Genomic DNA, 17,525 nt, shown 5'->3' with positions numbered 1-17,525 from the left:
CACTAATTCAGGGCAATACATCCCGAAAGGTATGAGGAACAATATCCAAGATGTTCTCTGATGTCTCCCACAAAGAGTAGGGAAATGGAATTCACACTGGATCTAAAATGTAGATGTTGTCCATTACGAAAGGCAAGAGAGAGCCTTTCCTTTGGATCATATAACCTAGGGGTCTCCAAACTTTTCAAACTAAGGGCCAGTTTATTGTCCTTCAGACTTTAAGAGGGCCGGATTGTGGCCAGCGGGGGCAGAAAATATCCTGGGCCCAGCATCAGTGAGAATAAAGATGGCCTCAAGGTTGGTGGTCACTCAGTAGGAGGAGTAGTAGTGCCCCTATTAGTAAGAGGAATAGTATCCCATCATTGGTATCAGTGGAAGACACAGCTGTTGACGTCAGTGGGAGGAATAGTGCCCCAAGGGCCAGATAAAGGCTAGCAAAGGGCCACATCTGGCCCTCGAGTTTGGAGACCCCTGATATAACCCATCACTTACCCTGCATTTCATCTTTAAAGAATGGCATCAAAAGATGTACCAAATGCTGAAGACTTTTCAACAAAGTTCTACACCCGCAGCAAAGCAAAGCAGGGCAGTACAGGCAGTCAGACAAATAAGTATTTATTGCTTTCTTTGCAGTGGTGGCTTATTTGCAGTCTTTTTATAACAAAGACTTAGTCACTTTATTGTGTAATTCTGCCTTTTGGGGAAAAAAAATATGTTTTTTTGGGCTGTTTATATTTGTGTGCCTCATTGCATTGGAACCTGCCTGCCAACAAAACTCCCCAGAGTTACAATAGAAAATCTTCCTACTCCCTGTACAAGGCAGACTAGTCATCAGTGAACAGGGGTTTTGCATCGACCTCTCATATGTGCAGTCTATAAGAAGGAATAAAAATCATGAGTGGTAGGAATTCTGAAATAAGTTTGCTAATCCTTGAAGATGAGAAAAAAAAATAAAAATATATATTATTGTCAAAAGTATTGGGACATCTGCCTTTACACGCGCATGAACTTTAATGGCATCCCAGTCTTCGTCCGTAGGGTTCAATATTGAATTGACCCCTTTTGCAGCTATAACAGCTTCAACTCTTCTGGGAAGGCTGTCCACAAGGTTTAGGAGTGTGTCTATGGGTATGTTTGACCATTCTTCCAGAAGCGCATTTGTGAGGTCAGGCACTGATGTTGGACGAGAAGGCCTGGCTCGCAGTCTCCACTCAAATTCATCCAAAAGGTGTTCTGTTGGGTTGAGGTCAGGACTCTGTGTAGGCCAGTCAAGTTCCTCCACCCCAAACTTACTCATCCATGTCTTTATGGACCTTGCTTTGTGCACTTGTCCAGATCATTTGGTGGAGGGGGGATTATGGTGTGGGGTAGTTTTTCAGGGGTTGGGCTTGGCCCCTTAGTTCCAGTGAAGGGAAATCTTAAGGCGTCAGCATACCAAGACATTTTGAACAATTTCACGCTCCCAACTTTGTGGGAACAGTTTGGGGGTGGCCTATTCCTGTTCCAGCATGACTTTGCACCAGTGCACAAACCAAGGTCCATAAAGACATGGATGAGCGAGTTTGGGGTGGAGGGTGTGTGTATGTGTGTGTACATAACCAAAACATTATGACCACTGACAAAGTGAAAAACATTGATTGTTTTGTTACAATGGCACCTGAAAGTGGATGGGATATATTAGGCAGAAAGTGAACATGTGGTCCTTGAAGTTTGTGTTGAAAGCAGAAAAATGGGCAAAAGTAAGGATTTGAGGGACTTTGACAAGGGCCAAGTTGTAATGGCTGGGCAATTGGATCAGATCATCTCCAAAACTGCAGTTATTTCTTGTGGGATGTTCCTGGTCTACAATGGTCAGGACCTACCAAAAGTGGGCCAATGAAGGAAAAACAAGGACAGGTTCGTGGGCAATCAAAGCTCATTGATGCTTTTAGGGAGCAAAGACTGGCCCATGTAGTCCGATCCAATAGAAGAGCCATTGTAGCTCAAATACCTGAAAATAGGTTCCCATAGATAGGTGTAAGAATACACTGTTCATTGCAGTTTGTCTTTGTGTAGCCACAGACCGGTGAGGGCGCCCATGCTGACCCATGTCTACAGCCAAAATCACCTACTGTATAATGGGCACATCACACCTATATGAGCTTGATGGACATCCCACTCCAAAACTATTGACATTTAATATGGGGTTGACTTCCATTTGTGTCTATCTTGGCGTCCCCTCTTCTAGAAAGGCTTGCAACGCAATTTTGGAGTATGTCTGTGAGAATTTGTGCCCTTTCAGCCAAAATAATATTTATTAAGTCAGGTTCTGATGTTAGATGAGTGGGAGCAAAAATCTCACGCAACAAAAATGTATCTAGCTGCATCTCTTCACATTCTGATATGATTGGCTACAGGCCACGTTTATATATGTGTTAGTCTTTAGTTGTTTTTGACAATTTTGTGTCCTTTCTTTCATGCTTGGCTAATCATCTGCTGCATTGTTCTTTAATTGCAGTTGATTTTCCATCGGTATTTAATCACATTAACCACGCTATTACTGTCTGAATCATCATGTATTGACAATCATTTCATTGTGCTAAAAAAACTACCCACCGATACTGTTTATTGCATATTAATGTCACTTTTGCTCCTGCGGACTTGTTTGACATTTATGTTATGTTTTATTAGTTTTGCATATGGAAGAATCGGCTGATTCATTAGGAAATATTTTGACTGCACAGCAATTAAATTTTTCAGACTTTAAAGCTGTGAAATGTTATAGATTTGTCATTTTTAGTTTGTTCAAAGAAGCGCCTCTTGACTGTATTAACCACTTATGGCCCACGGTCTACATATTAACGTTCTTCGACTCAACAGAGAAGTATGGGAATGCTTTTTTTTCTTTTTTTGGAATCCTATTTACCCAAGTGGATGCAGCATCAGTCCGATTCTGCATCTGTTCCTCGCCTGCTCTAAGACTGTGGACCAAGTGATCAAAAACCGCCGATTGTTTCATTTCTCAGCTCTGCCCTCCAACGCTTACTGGAGCGCTGGGCTGTGCAGTAGGCGTTAGCGGCCGCCTCAGGCTCTCAGCGGCTTTCTGAGAGGCTGAGCCAGGTGCCAGTCCAGGCATGTGGGTGGATCCTGACCATATGGTCATGATCTTTCCCAAGCCTGGACCGCCTCTGCGACGCTGTTGGCTAAAAAGGGGCCACAGGAGTGCAGAAAGAACTGCACTCCTGTGATCCACAGGAGAAGTACACCCAAACGAGCTTTGACTGTACTTCTCATTTAATGCCTGTGATGAAGACATGTTAATAAGCATTCTATCCTATGATAGCCATGATCACATATAGATTGAAGGATTCATTGACAAAAATAAAGCCTTTGGTCTGAAGATGAACACTGCCACCTTCTGGCTGCAGTATTGTCTTTTTAACACTGTAACTGTCAGATACAGTTGTACTATTAAAAATAAAATAAATGAATAAACAAACAGAAGAAAGTAAATATTTTTGTTTTTATAAGTTTCCACATTTGTCAACTTATAATAAAAGCAAAACAGTTTTTTTTTTTAACTAAAGCAATGTACCAAATAAAAACGTTTTAAGCGTTTAAAATGTGTAATAAAAATTATAAGAATTATTAAGTTAACAGAGATATGCTGGTAAATCCTAGTTTGGCCTGTGCATCTAGGCTTTAATGAGCTCTGGTGTTGAAAGCTGAAGTGTATCTATATCTATTCGTTTCCCTTTTTTCTGGGTAGTCTGTTTTGGATTTTGTTTGCTGCCTCTGTCCCACCCAGATCTCTCTTCACTTCTTTTCCCCAAAACACAACAGAGCTTGAAACATAACTGATTCAATAGCTTCGATCAAACGTCATTTCAGGTTATTTAATTCAGTCGCACGTTTAGTCCAATCCTATCCACAATGTCAGCCCTGAAGAAGGGAGATCCGGACATTTCACCACCAGAAAGAAAGCCGCTCCAGGTGAGCACATTAGCCATCCAGCCACAGCATGGCCAGGGTTTAGGTGAAGGTGCTAGCACAGCCCGTCTGCAATACACAATCAAAAGAAATCCGAAATTCACTGCAACACTTCACCTTTATTGATGCTTCATGCAAAAGACATCATAGACAGTGCGAGGTACAGTAATAGCTGACGCATTTCATGCTGTGGCTAGCGCTTACTTATAACCTCAAGGTTACAGTTGTGATCATAAGTTTACATACCCTGGCAGAATTTATGATTTCTTGGCCATTTTTTTTAGAGAATATGAATGATAACAAAACATTTCTTTTCACTCATGGTTAATGTTTTGGTGAAGCCATTTATTATCAGTCAACTGTGTTTACTATTTTTAGAGTTGAAAATATTTTTATTGTTATAAAACAACAAAAGAACTAATACATTTGACATAAAGTAAAACATATTGAGAGATCAATCAGCGAGCAAAATGGCTATCGCCCACAGCTAAGCTGATAATTATTAAGTAAATTTTAATATAAATAAATCATGTCAAGTATCAGGATAGAAGGTCAGGGAGAAAAGAGAAAAAGAATAATTAGGAAATGAGTAGGGGGGAAGAAGACAGAAAAGAAAAAAGGGGGGAAAAGGAGGGAAGAGTAGGGAGAGGGAGTTCCGCTGGCTGGGGTTGAGAAGGTAGGACTCCAGATCCCTAGACATGGTCAAGGGATCAGCGTATATTCAAATTCATAGGGGAAGCTGTAATCTGGGAGGCAGGGAGCAAGGAAGACAGCGTATCTGAGGAGGAGAAGCGCTGCCAGACCGAGCATAAAGTTGTGAATTTCTCGTAGGTGTCATTGTCAAGCGCTAGCATCTCCATTCGCATAATATCATTCATGGTGGAAGTCCAGAGGGACAATGGGGGGATAGTCGCTGTCTTCCAGAAAAGGGGTATGAGTTGGCGAGCTGCAGACAGGAAAAAACGTAAAAGGTTGCGCTTTTGAGAGGCTATTGAACCTGGCAGAATAGATAGGAGGGCTATTTCAGGAGTCAAGTGCAGAGGATCATCGTAAATTTTTTCATAAACCTGGGATACCTGATTCCAGAAGGGCCGGATCCGATCACATTCCCACCAAATATGTAGATACGACCCTGTTGTAAGAGAACAACGCCAACACAAATTTTCCGTAGAGAGGCGGGGTCCCTATACCACCTCGCCATGACCTTAAAATTTTTTTCTTGTGAATAGCATGAGATTGAGGACTTATGCGCGAAATGGAACGCAGTTTGCCAATCCGCTCTGGAGATGGTCTTTCCCAGGTCTGCCGACCATACTCTAGTGTAGGTGGGAAGGTCTTTCTGTGTAAGAGATTGAACAAGACTGTAGATACGTGAGAGCAGGTGTCTAGGTAACTCTTGCAAAGAGCTGAGGTGTTCAAAGTCAGTCAAGGGGTGATGGACCTGAGAGGAAGTGAAAAGATGTTTGGTAAAGGTGGACTGTGTTTACTATTTTTAAATCATAATGACAAAAGAAACTACCCAAATGACCCTGATCAAAAGTTTACATACCCTGGTGATTTTGGCCTGATAACATGCACGCAAGTTGACACAAAGGGGTTTTGAATGGCTATTAAAGGTAACCATCCTCACCTGTGATCTGTTTGCTTGTAATTAATGTGTGTGTATAAAAGGTCAATGAGTTTCTGGACTCCTGACAGACCCTTGCATCTTTCATCCAGTGCTGCACTGACATTTCTGGATTCTGAGTCATGGGGAAAGCAAAAGAATTGTCAAAGGATCTGTGGGAAAAGGTAGTTGAACTGTATAAAACAGGAAAGGGATATAAAAAGATATCCAAGGAACTGAGAATGCCATTCAGTGTTCAAACTCTAATCAAGAAGTGGAAAATGAGGGGTTCTGTTGAAACCAAACCACGGTCAGGTAGGCCAACCAAAAATTTCAGCCACAACTGCCAGGAAAATTGTTTGGGATGCAAAGAAAAACCCACAAATAACTTCAGGTGAAATACAGGACTCTCTGAAAACATGTGGTGTGGCTGTTTCAAGATGCACAATAAGGGGGCACTTGAAGAAAGATGGGCTGCATGGTCGAGTCACCAGAAGAAAGCCATTACTATGCAAATGCCACAAAGTATCCCGCGTACAATACGCCACACAGCACAGAGACAAGCCTCAAACCTTCTGGCACAAAGTCATTTAGAGGGATGAGACCAAAATTTCGCTTTTTGGCCACAACCATAAACGCTACATTTGGAGAGAAGTCAAAAAGTCGAACTGTCATTGGCTACAGCAGAATAAAGTGAAGGTTCTGGAGTGGCCATCTCAGTCTCCTGACCTCAGTATCATCAAGCCACTCTGGGGAGATCTCAAACGTGCAGTTCATGCAAGACAGCCCAAGAATTTACAGGAACTGGAGGCTTTTTGCCAAGAGGAATGGGCATCACATTTGATTGATAACACATGTTTTCAGCCAAACAATAACCATGAGTGAAATGTGTGTGCATTCCTAGTTCCCAGAGCTTACTGTCAAATTGACATATAATGGAGTGTATAAATATGAGTGCCACATCAAGATGTTCAAGTCAAAAACATTTTTCCTATTCTAAAAAAACTGGTGTTTCAGGGACCACACGCCACCCCCTCCAACAGTGCTATAACATGATGTGAAAATATAAACTCATTAAAATATAATACATAAGAATAAGTCTGTAATTTGTACTTTTCTGAGCAAAACATTTATGTATATAACATACTAAAATCAACAAGTGGGATCATATTGTCTGTGACCTTTAAGATTTATTGGTCAAGTGGATGCGAATCATGCAAAATTATCTCGATATTGTTAGAAAATTGTGGATTCTTCCAGCAATCTACCACTTTAAACTGATATATAAATCATAGCATTGCAGTCAAGTTAAAGTGTATGTCCAGCCAAAGTTTTTTTCTTTTTGGATAGATTGGGGAAGGATTGGAATCTCTGTTAGGTACTTACGGTTATCGAAGGCTCAGTAATAGAGATGTGCCATCACTTTTTGCCATGGTTTTGTCAGACAGGATGAGAGGGAAACTCTGCAACAGGGATACCACTAACAACAAAAAGCTAATGAGGGTTCTCTCCTTCCCCTTCTCTTGAAAAACAAAAATGTTTTTATTTCTCTCTATGTTGCTGCTGGAGATTTACCCTTGTTTTCCAACTCGTAAAACCGTTGTTACCAGGACAGGAAGTGAGGGGAAATCTTTGTAAACTCTTGGAGGGGATGATAAGGGACTATATACAAGATTTTAGTAATGAGAACGATATCATTAGCAGTAATCAGCATGGATTCATGAAGAATTGTTCTTGCCAAACCAATCTATTAACCTTTTATGAGAAGGTGAGTTGCCATCTAGATAAAGGAAGGCCCGTAGATGTGGTGTATCTGGATTTTGCAAAAGCATTTGACACCGTTCCCCATAAATGTTTACTGTACAAAATAAGGTCTGTTGGCATGGACCATAGGGTGAGTACATTGATTGAAAACTGGCTACAAGGGCAAGTTGTGTGGTGGTGATAAATGGGGAGTACTCGGAATGGTCAGGGGTGGGTAGTGGGGTTCCCCAGGGTTCTGTGCTGGGACCAATCCTACTTAATTTGTTCATAAACGATCTGGAGGATGGGATAAACAGTTCAATCTCTACATTTGCAGACGATACTAAGCAAAGCAGGGCAATAACTTCTCCGCAGGATGTGGAAACCTTCCAAAAAGACCTGAACAAATTAATGGGGTGGGCAACTACATGGCAAATGAGGTTCAATGTAGAAAAATGTAAAATAATGCATTTGGGTGGCAAAAATATGAATGCAATCTACTGACTGGGGGGAGAACCTCTGGGGGAATCTAGAATGGAAAAGGACCTGGGGGTCCTAGTAGATGATAGGCTCAGCAATGGCATGCAATGCCAAGCTGCTGCTAACAAATCAAACAGAATATTGGCACGCATTAAAAAGGGGATCAACTCCAGAGATAAAACGATAATTCTCCCGCTCTACAAGACTCTGGTCCAGTCGCACCTAGAGTATGCTGTCCAGTTCTGGGCACCAGTCCTCAGGAAGGATGTACTGGAATGGAGCGAGTACAAAGAAGAAAAAGAAGAAGCAAAAAGGAATTCTCAACTACTCCTATATACCTATCCGATAATCCCTCTAAGGAACATGATGACCATACCTTGGCCTAAACCTTTATTAGGGATTTTAAGCGGTCACACCGTCTAAGTCCGGTATCTCGGATGGTGAATAAAAATCAGAGATACCAGGATTTTAGTTGTCCTCTGAGTTTTGGATAAATCTAAAGAACAAATCCGTGACAAACACAAAGCAACTCTTCTATGAGAACAAACCGGTGATGAAGGTATTAATCTTTATTAGAGACTATCCAAAAATAGAAAATACTAAATATAGATAAATATCACAATACAACCCTATTCCCAGTACACATTAAAAAGACCTAAAGTCTAGAGAAGGTATAGGTGGCCACCATTTTCTAGATATACCTCATACAACTCTCATTCTCACATACACATACACCAGTAGATTTCGATCAATCATAAGATCTATTTAAATTGTGGGTATAAACATCAGGTGATCAGGGGGGATTTTGTCAATGGAGATGACTGGCATAGTCTTGTAATGATAGACACACTCGATCACAAGTAGTTTAACCACAGATGTAACAATCTTGTAGATAATATAAAGTGCAGGTGTGGTGAGGCAGTTCCATATAGTTTCCGTAATACTAGCTTGTGACAATTGCAGCTTCAGTTTAACGATGTAAGCATAGTCTATTCAGAAAGAACCGGTAATGGAATAACACAGCAGGTGGAGCGTAACATCTAAGCGATATTTGAAAAGTAAATCTGACTTTACCATAAGCTGGAACGGTACAGCGAGCTTCTCTAGACTTTAGGTCTATTTAATGTGTACTGGGAATAGGGTTGTATTGTGATATTTATCTATATTTAGTTTTTTTGTATTTTTGGATAGTCTCTAATAAAGATTAATACCTTCATCACCGGTTTGTTCTCATAGAAGAGTTGCTTTGTGTTTGTCACGGATTTGTTCTTTCGAGTACAAAGAAGGGCAACAAAGCTAATAAAGGGTCTGGAGGATATTAGTTATGAGGAAAGGTTGTGAGCACTGAACTTTTTCTCTCTGGAGAAGAGACGCTTGAGAGGGGATATGATTTCAATATACAAATACCGTACTGGTGACCCCACAATAGGGATAAAACTTTTTCGCAGAAGAGAGTTTAATAAGACTCGTGGCCACTCATTAAAATTAGAAGAAAAGAGGTTTAACCTTAAACTACGTAGGGGGTTCTTTGCTGTAAGAGCGGCAAGGATGTGGAATTCCCTTCCACAGGCGGTGGTCTCAGCGGGGAGCATTGATAGCTTCAAGAAACTATTAGATAATCACCTGAACGTCCGCAACATACAGGTATATACAATGTAATACTGACATATAATCACACACATAGGTTGGACTTGATGGACTTGTGTCTTTTTTTCAACCTCACCTACTATGTAACTATGTACTTAAGATGGCAGTAAAATATGTATTAGTTCTTAGTATGCATCCGTTGGTGTGTGTATACAGTGTTTGTGTATGTATATGTATAGTGGGGGGGGAAGTATTTGATCCCCTGCTGATTTTGTACATTTGCCCACTGACAAAGAAATGATCAGTCTATAATTTGAATAGTAGGCTTATTTTAACAGTGAGATACAGAATAGGAACAAAGAAATCCAGAAAACCGCATTTCAAAAAAGGTGATTTGCATTTTAATGAGCTAAATAAGTATTTGACCTCTTCGCAAAACATGACTTAGTACTTGGTGGCAAAACCCTTGTTGGCAATCACAGAGGTCACATGTTTCTTGTAGTTGGCCACCAGGTTTGCACACATCTCGGGAGGGATTTTGTCCCACTCCTCTTTGCAGATCCTCTCCAAGTCATTAATGTTTCAAGGCTGACGTTTGGTAACTCGAACCATCAGCTCCCTCCACATATTTTCTTTGGGATTACGGTCTGGAGACTGGCTATGCCACTCCAGGACCTTAATGTGCTTCTTCTTGATCCACTCCCTTGTTGCCTTGGCCGTGTTTTTTGGGTCGTTGTCATGCTAGAATACCCATCCATGACCCATTTTCAATGCCCTGGCTGAGGAAAGGAGGTTCTCACCCAAAATTTGATGATACATGGGCCCCGTCCCTACTTCCTTTGATGCAGTAAAGTTGTCCTGTCCCCTTAGCAGAAAAACACCCCCAAAGCATAATGTTCCCACCTCCACATTTGACGGTGGGGATGGTGTTCTTGGGGTCATAGGCAGCATTCCTCCTCCTCCAAACACGGCAAGTTGAGTTGATCCCAAAGTGCTTGATTTTTTTTCTCATCTGACCACAACACTTTCACCCAGTTCTCTGAATCATTCAGACGTTTATTTGCAAGCTTCAGATGGTCCTGTACATGTGCTTTCTTGAGCAGGAGGACCTTGTGGGCGCTGCAGGATTTCAGTCCTTCACGGCCTAGTGTGTTACCAATTGTTTTCTTGGTGACTATGGTCCCAGCTGCCTTGAGATCGTTGACAAGATTCTCCCGTGTAGTTCTGGGCTGATTCCTCACCGTTCTCATGATCATTGAAATTCCACGAGGTGAGATCTTATATGATGGAACCCCAGACTGAGGGAGATTGACAGTTATTTTGTGTTTCTTCCATTTGCGAATTATCGCACCAACTGTTGTCACCCTCTAACCAAGCTTCTTGGTGATGGTCTTGTAGCCCATTCCAGCCTTGTGTAGGGCTACAATCTTGCCCCTGACATCCTTGGACAGCTCTTTGGTCTTGGCCATGGTGGAGAGATTGGAATCTGTTTGATTGATTGCTTTTGTGGACAGGTGACTTTTATACAGGTAACAAGCTGAGATTAGAAGCACTCCCTTTAAGAGAGTGCTCCTACTCTCAGCTCATTACCTGTGTTCTATGGACACCTGGGAGCCAGAAATCTTGCTGATTTGATAAGGGATCAAATACTAAGTTATTTTACTCATTAAAATGCAAATCAATTTACAACTTTTTTGAAATGTGTTTTTCTGGATATTTTTGTTGTTATTCTCTCTCTCACTGTTAAAATAAACCTACCATTAAAATTATAGACTGATCATTTCTTTGTCAGTGGGCAAATGTACAAAATCAGCAGGGGATTAAATACTTTTTTCCCTCGCTGTATATGTATTCACTCACCGGTCATTTTATTAGGTACACCTGTTCAATTGCTTGGCAACACAAATTGCTAATCAGCCAATCACATGGCAGCAACTCAATGCATTTGGGCATCTAGATGTGGTAAAGACGACTTGCTGAAGTTCAAACCGAGCATCAGAATGGGGAAGAAAGGGAATTTAAGTGACTTTGAACATGGCATGGTTGTTGGTGCCAGACGGGCTGGTCTGAGTATTTCAAAAACTGCTGTTTTACTGGGATTTTCACACACAACCATCTCTCGGGTTTACAGAGAATGGTCCGAAAAAGAGAAAATTTCCAGTGAGGGCAGTTGTGTGGAGGAAAATGGCTTGTAGATGTCAGAGGAGAATGGGCAGACTGGTTTGAGATGATAGAAAGGCAACAGTAACTCAAATCATTACAAGCAAGGTATGCAGAACACCATCTATGAATGCACAACACATCAAACCTTGAAGCAGATGGGCTACAGCAGCTAAAGGCCACACTGGGTGTCACTCCTGTCAGCTAAGAACAGTAAACTGAGGCTACAATTCGCACAGGTTCACCAAAATTGGATAATAGAAGATTGTAAAAACATTGCCTGGTCTAAGTCTCGATTTCAGCTGCGGCATTCAGATGGTAGTGTCAGAATTTGGTGTAAACAACATAAAAACATGGATCCATCCTGCCTTGTATCAATGGTTCAGGCTGGTGGTGGTGTAATGGTGGGGGGGATATTTTCTTGGCACACTTTGGGCCCCTTAGTACCAATTGAGCATCGTTTAAACACCACGGCCTACCTGAGTATTGTTGCTGACCATGTCCATCCCTTTATGACTACAGTGTACCCATCTTCTGATGGCTACTTCTAGCAGGATAATGCACCATGTCACAAAGATCCAATCATCTCACCACTGGACAATGAGGTCACTGTACTCCAATGGCCTCCACACTCACCAGATCTCATCCAATAGAGCACCTTTGGAATGTGGTGGAACAAGAGATTTGCATCATGAATTTGCAGCCGACAAATTTGCGTCGTCATGTCACTATGGACCAAAATCTTTGAGAAATGTTTCCAACACCTTGTTGAATCTATGCTATGAAGAATGAAGGCAGTTCTTCTTCGTGGCATAAAGTGATCCAACCCGATACCAGCAAGGTGTAACTAATAAAGTGTCCGGTGAGTGTATATATGTGTGTATGTGTGTGTGTGTGTATATATATATATATATATATATATATATATATATGTATATATATAATATACACCTTTGTGGTTAGATTTTATCGATTCATTGATTACATTCAAGGTTATATTAATATGTCATTCTATTAAGCTCTGATAGGGAGACCATGGATAAAGCTGACCATAGAATAGTAGATATGCAAACAAATATTCATATGAAAATTTGAATGAAAATTCTCAGTACGTTCAATGACTGGATGAATTTCGTTGGAAAATGTCAAAATTTCGTAGGTTTTTAACATTCAATTTGGGAACAAATGAACCCAAACAAAAACTACATACAGGCAGTCCCCGAGTTACGAACGGGTTAGGAACTGTAGGTTTGTTCTTAAGTCGAATATGTTTGTAAGTCGGAACAGCATGGGCAGAACGGCAGATATGTCATTTTCCGATATTCCGTCGAATGTGCCCGCCGTCGAAAAGGTTCCATCCAATGTGCCTGCCGTCCCGTTCGTAAGTAGGAGTCGTTCGCAAGTCGGATGTTCGTAATTCGGGGACTTCCTGTACACTATTAGAAATTTAAGAAAAATGTTTTATCCTGCTCTTTCGAATTTTCTCATCACTACAGTTGGAAACGAACATCGATTTGATCACATTAACAAATAGAAAATCCAATTCTACTAGTGTATGGCCAGCCGTAGCCCACGAAATCGGTTGGCTTTTTAATGCTGCAAATCAGTATGCATCTGGATTATAATATCGAGGTGTGGCACTTCAATTCTAGATCAGTCTATACCTGTCACAGCTCAAGGCAACCATTGATTTCCCATGTTGTCCAAAAACTGGCACCCCCTCATCTCATCTTATGCCCCGTACACACGGTCGGATTTTCCGACGGAAAATGTGTGATAGGACCTTCTTGTCGGAAATTCCGACCGTGTGTGGGCTCCATCACACATTTTCCATCGGATTTTCCGACACACAAAGTTTGAGAGCAGGATATAAAATTTTCCGACAACAAAATCCGTTGTCGGAAATTCCGATCGTGTGTACACAAATCCGACGGACAAAGTGCCACGCATGCTCAGAAGAAATAAAGAGATGAAAGCTATTGGCTACTGCCCCGTTTATAGTCCCGACGTACGTGTTTTACGTCACCGGGTTCAGAATGATCGGATTTTCCGACAACTTTGTGTGACCGTGTGTATGCAAGACAAGTTTGAGCCAACATCTGTCAGAAAAAATCCTAGAATTTTGTTGTCGGAATGTCCGAACAAAGTCCGACCGTGTGTACGGGGCATTAGACATAAACCATCTAGTTATTAACAAAGTAAAAAAAAAAGATCAACAATATCCCTGTCTTCTTATTTCTTGCCATTTCTTGTGGTTTAGTGGTTTCCAAACAAACCAAAAACTATACATGATTCATATTTATTGTTTTATATATCCTGTTCTCTTTTCTGCAACTTTCAATTATTTTTCATTTATTACACAAAAGAATGTGAGTATATCAGGTACCGCTGGGAAATGTCACCGCTAGAACTTTCAGCGTGATTTAACTCTCTATTTTTTGTTTTATTAACTCACTGATTTATTTGTACTTTTATTCTCATGTTTGTTTGTATTTTGTTTATTTTGCTGCTAAAAAGTTTTATCTTTTTTTTTTTTTTTCTATATTGCTGATTTTTTTTCTACTGTATTTAAATAGATAAAAATGTGTCTAAAATATGAAGTGCAAATTTAATGCAGCTGGCTTTCAAAGAAGCACTATTGTGAACTAGATTGTATTGTCAATACTTAAAATTTCAAGTCCTGAGCTACTAGCCAGACCTTAAGAATTACTCGCCACCCTTTGCCCCACCCAACCCCTTCCTGACGCCTCCCCTAAACACGACCTCGGAAATGATCTCATGAAATTACACTGTTAAATGTTTTAAGAAGAATTAAGTTACTAAAATAAATAACAACTTTAAAAATATTAGCACAAAGCCTGAGGCCCCTTTCACACTGGGGCGGTGGGGGCGTCGGCGGTACAACATCGCTATTTTTAGCGCTGCTGTACCGTCGTTCTTGCAGCGGTATTCGGCCGCTAGCGGTGCGGTTTTAACTCCCCGCTGGCGGCCGAAAAAGGGTTAAAATCCCTCGTACAGCGCGGCTATAGCTGCGGCATTGCCGCGGTATAGCCACGCTGTCCCATTGATTTCAATGGGCAGGAGCGGTGAAGGAGCGGTGAATACACCGCTCCTTCACCGCTCCAAAAAAGCGGTTTGCAGGACTTTTTTCACCGTCCTGCCTGCGCACCGCTTCAGTGTGAAAGCCCTCGGGCTTTCACACTGAACAAACAGCGGAGGCTGTTTAGGGGCCGTTTGCAGGCGGTATTTTTAGCGCAATACCGCCTGCAAACCGCCCCAGTGTGAAAGGGGTCTGACTGATAAAATAAGGCCTCATATACACTGCTGCTGGTAAACGGACATTTAGGAGCAGTTGGACTTTTTTTTTTTCAGCTGCCCCCTGAATTCTCCTCTATGTTATCTTATCAGTAAATGTACACAGGGTCATTTATAGTCATTTCTAGGCAGTTGAGCTCAGAATCATTTTTTGGAAAGCAAAAAAATGCGTTCAGTACGGATGTTCAGAGGCATTCCAAACGCAAAATGCCTGTAACAGCTTGTAAACCCGCCTTTAGTCACATATCGGTTACAGGCTTTTTTCATTTTTGACTATTTTTTTTTTTTAAATGCTTCTAAACGCAGCATGTAAACGTGGCAAAACGGACATTTTTAAACGTTGTTTATAATCTGTCAAGTTAAACCGTTCAGGGGAGGTTGTAAAACATTCCGTGTACATGAAGCCTTATGTTAAAATATGATTGACTACTATTGGCACTGTACACATCATATATACATAATTAAAAAAATGAAAACCAACGAATGACACTTTCACTGATTTAGGAGAAAGAGAGACTTACAGTGGAGCGCAGCACTGGACAGGGGAGCAGGAGCTGCCCAAATTAACTTTTCCTGTTAACAAGCTGATGATTGGTTGCTAGGCAGTACGAGCAACCAATCACCAGCTTGTTAACAGGAAAAGTAAAGTTTGGTAGCTCTGGGCTCTGGAAGGATCCTAACAATATTTCTGGAATCTATCTGCCTGACTCCACTTCTCAGCATGCAGCTAAGAGCCGGAGCCAGCCGATTCTGCCCCCTCCCCAGTGTGGTGTTCCATTGAGCATTGGAGGTGCAGAACGAAGAGCAGAGACTCCAAGTCACTGCTCTCCACCCTAAGCAGACCGAGAACTGAGCGATCAACGGCCATGTGATCGCTCAGTTCTCGGTCTTCGGGCCAACATGGGACACCAATGTTGCAGCATAGAAGTGAGCATGGATTTTTGTGTTGTTTCATAGTCCCAAATTTCTCCTTTTAATGTAAAAAACTAAGAACACAGAAAGATAATAGAAATTATGTTTTAAATGTTTTTGGGGAAGTTTAAAACCACTTTCACCTCTGTCAATTTTGCTGGTCAGCTTGCTGTTCCTGTAAATGGGGAGAACAATACAAATAAAGGGATGTATATATACAGAATGCTATCTTTACAATTATTAGCTGCACTCGGGTATCAAAATACAATCATTTTTATGATCGAAAAATGAAAAGAACTTTGGTGTTGCCAACAGGGCAGAAGTTGTGTTTAAGTTTATTTAGATTTTATATAGGGTGTGTAACTGGGATGTGCTCCCTGTGTTGCAGATTCTCTGTCAAGACCCTGATTGACCGATCGTGCTTTGAAACCATTGACGATTCTGCACCTGAATTTCTAAACTTTGCCTCTATTTTGGAGCAGATCCTAAGCCATCGCCTGAAAGGTAACAAGTAATTCTCATCTCAAATCCTATCCTGCTATTCAAAGACATGCTGCTTGTTGTTGCTCGATAAAACTGAACCTAAATGATCCTACCAGTTGCAGCACAGTTGGCTGGGGAGCTTCTTATCAGGTCTATCCTTAGGAAGGTTGTCACTTCTAATACATCACAGTGTTGATTGGAAAATGGGTTTATACTCAGCAATCAATGTTTTTGATTGATAATTCATGTTCTGTCACACGCAGCCCCTTTGTTTTGCATTGAATTATTGAAAAATCTCCCGCAGGATCTTTTTTTTTTTTTGCACTAAATCTATCTGTTCTCTATTTCTAGCAGCCACTGCTTATTCTAAAGAATTATTACAAACATCATCTGTGGAAAAAAGTGCAGCATCCCCACCTATTTACTTTATTTTATTACAAGTTTATTCATTAAAATATATGGCATTAACAGTTTTTTTACAATACACAAACACTATATTACCAAAAGTATTAGTAGGAGTGTTTCTATGGGAATGTTTGACCATTCTTCCAGAAGAGCATTTGTGAGGTCAGGCACTGATGTTGGATGATGAAGGCCTGGCTCGCAGTCTCCGCTCTAATTCATCAAAGGTGTTCTATTAGGTTGAGGTCAGGACTCTGTGCAGGCCAGTCAAGTTCCTCCACCCCAAAGTCGCTCATCCATGTCTTTATGGACCTTGCTTTGTGCACTGGTGTGCAGTCATGTTGGAACAGGAAGGGACAATCCCCAAACTGTTCCCACAAAGTTGGGAGCATAAAATTGTCCAAAATGTCTTGGTATGCTGACACCTTAAGAGTTCCCTTCACTGGAACTAAGGGGCCAAACCCAACCCCTGAAAAACAACCCCACACCATAATCCCCCCTCCACTAAATGATTTGGACCAGTGCACAAAGCAAGGTCCATAAACACATGGATGAGCGAGTTTGGGGTGGAGGAACTTGACCGGCCTGCTCAGAGTCCTGACCTCAACCCGATAGAAAACCTTTAGAATGAATTAGAGCAGAGACTGCGAGCCAGGCCTTCCCAACATCGGTGCCTGACCTCATAAATGCGCTTTTATAAGAATGGTCAAACATTCCCATAGACACACTCCTAAACCCAGTGGACAGCCTTCCCAGAAGAGTTGAAGCTGTTATAGCTGCAAAAGGTGGACCAACTCATTATTGAACCCTACGGACTAAGACTGGGATGCCATTAAAGTTCGTGTGCGTGTAAAGGCAGGTGTCCCAA

At 41.3% G+C, this 17,525-nt stretch overlaps 1 protein-coding gene across 2 annotated transcripts in view; it reads left to right on the top strand.

Moving 5' to 3' along the window:
* Positions 1–17,525, top strand: part of RUNDC3B (RUN domain containing 3B) — a 318,511-nt gene that overhangs the window by 106,330 nt on the left and 194,656 nt on the right. For both annotated transcript variants that reach the window (XM_073629675.1, XM_073629676.1), the window contains exon 2: positions 16,161–16,276. In XM_073629675.1, the coding sequence (XP_073485776.1) occupies positions 16,161–16,276 (116 nt within the window). The remainder of the gene's footprint in view (positions 1–16,160; positions 16,277–17,525) is intronic.

Source organism: Aquarana catesbeiana, linkage group LG05 (assembly GCF_042186555.1).
Source record: "Aquarana catesbeiana isolate 2022-GZ linkage group LG05, ASM4218655v1, whole genome shotgun sequence".
NCBI lineage: Eukaryota > Metazoa > Chordata > Amphibia > Anura > Ranidae > Aquarana > Aquarana catesbeiana.
This window is presented reverse-complemented; position numbering and strand designations above follow the sequence as displayed.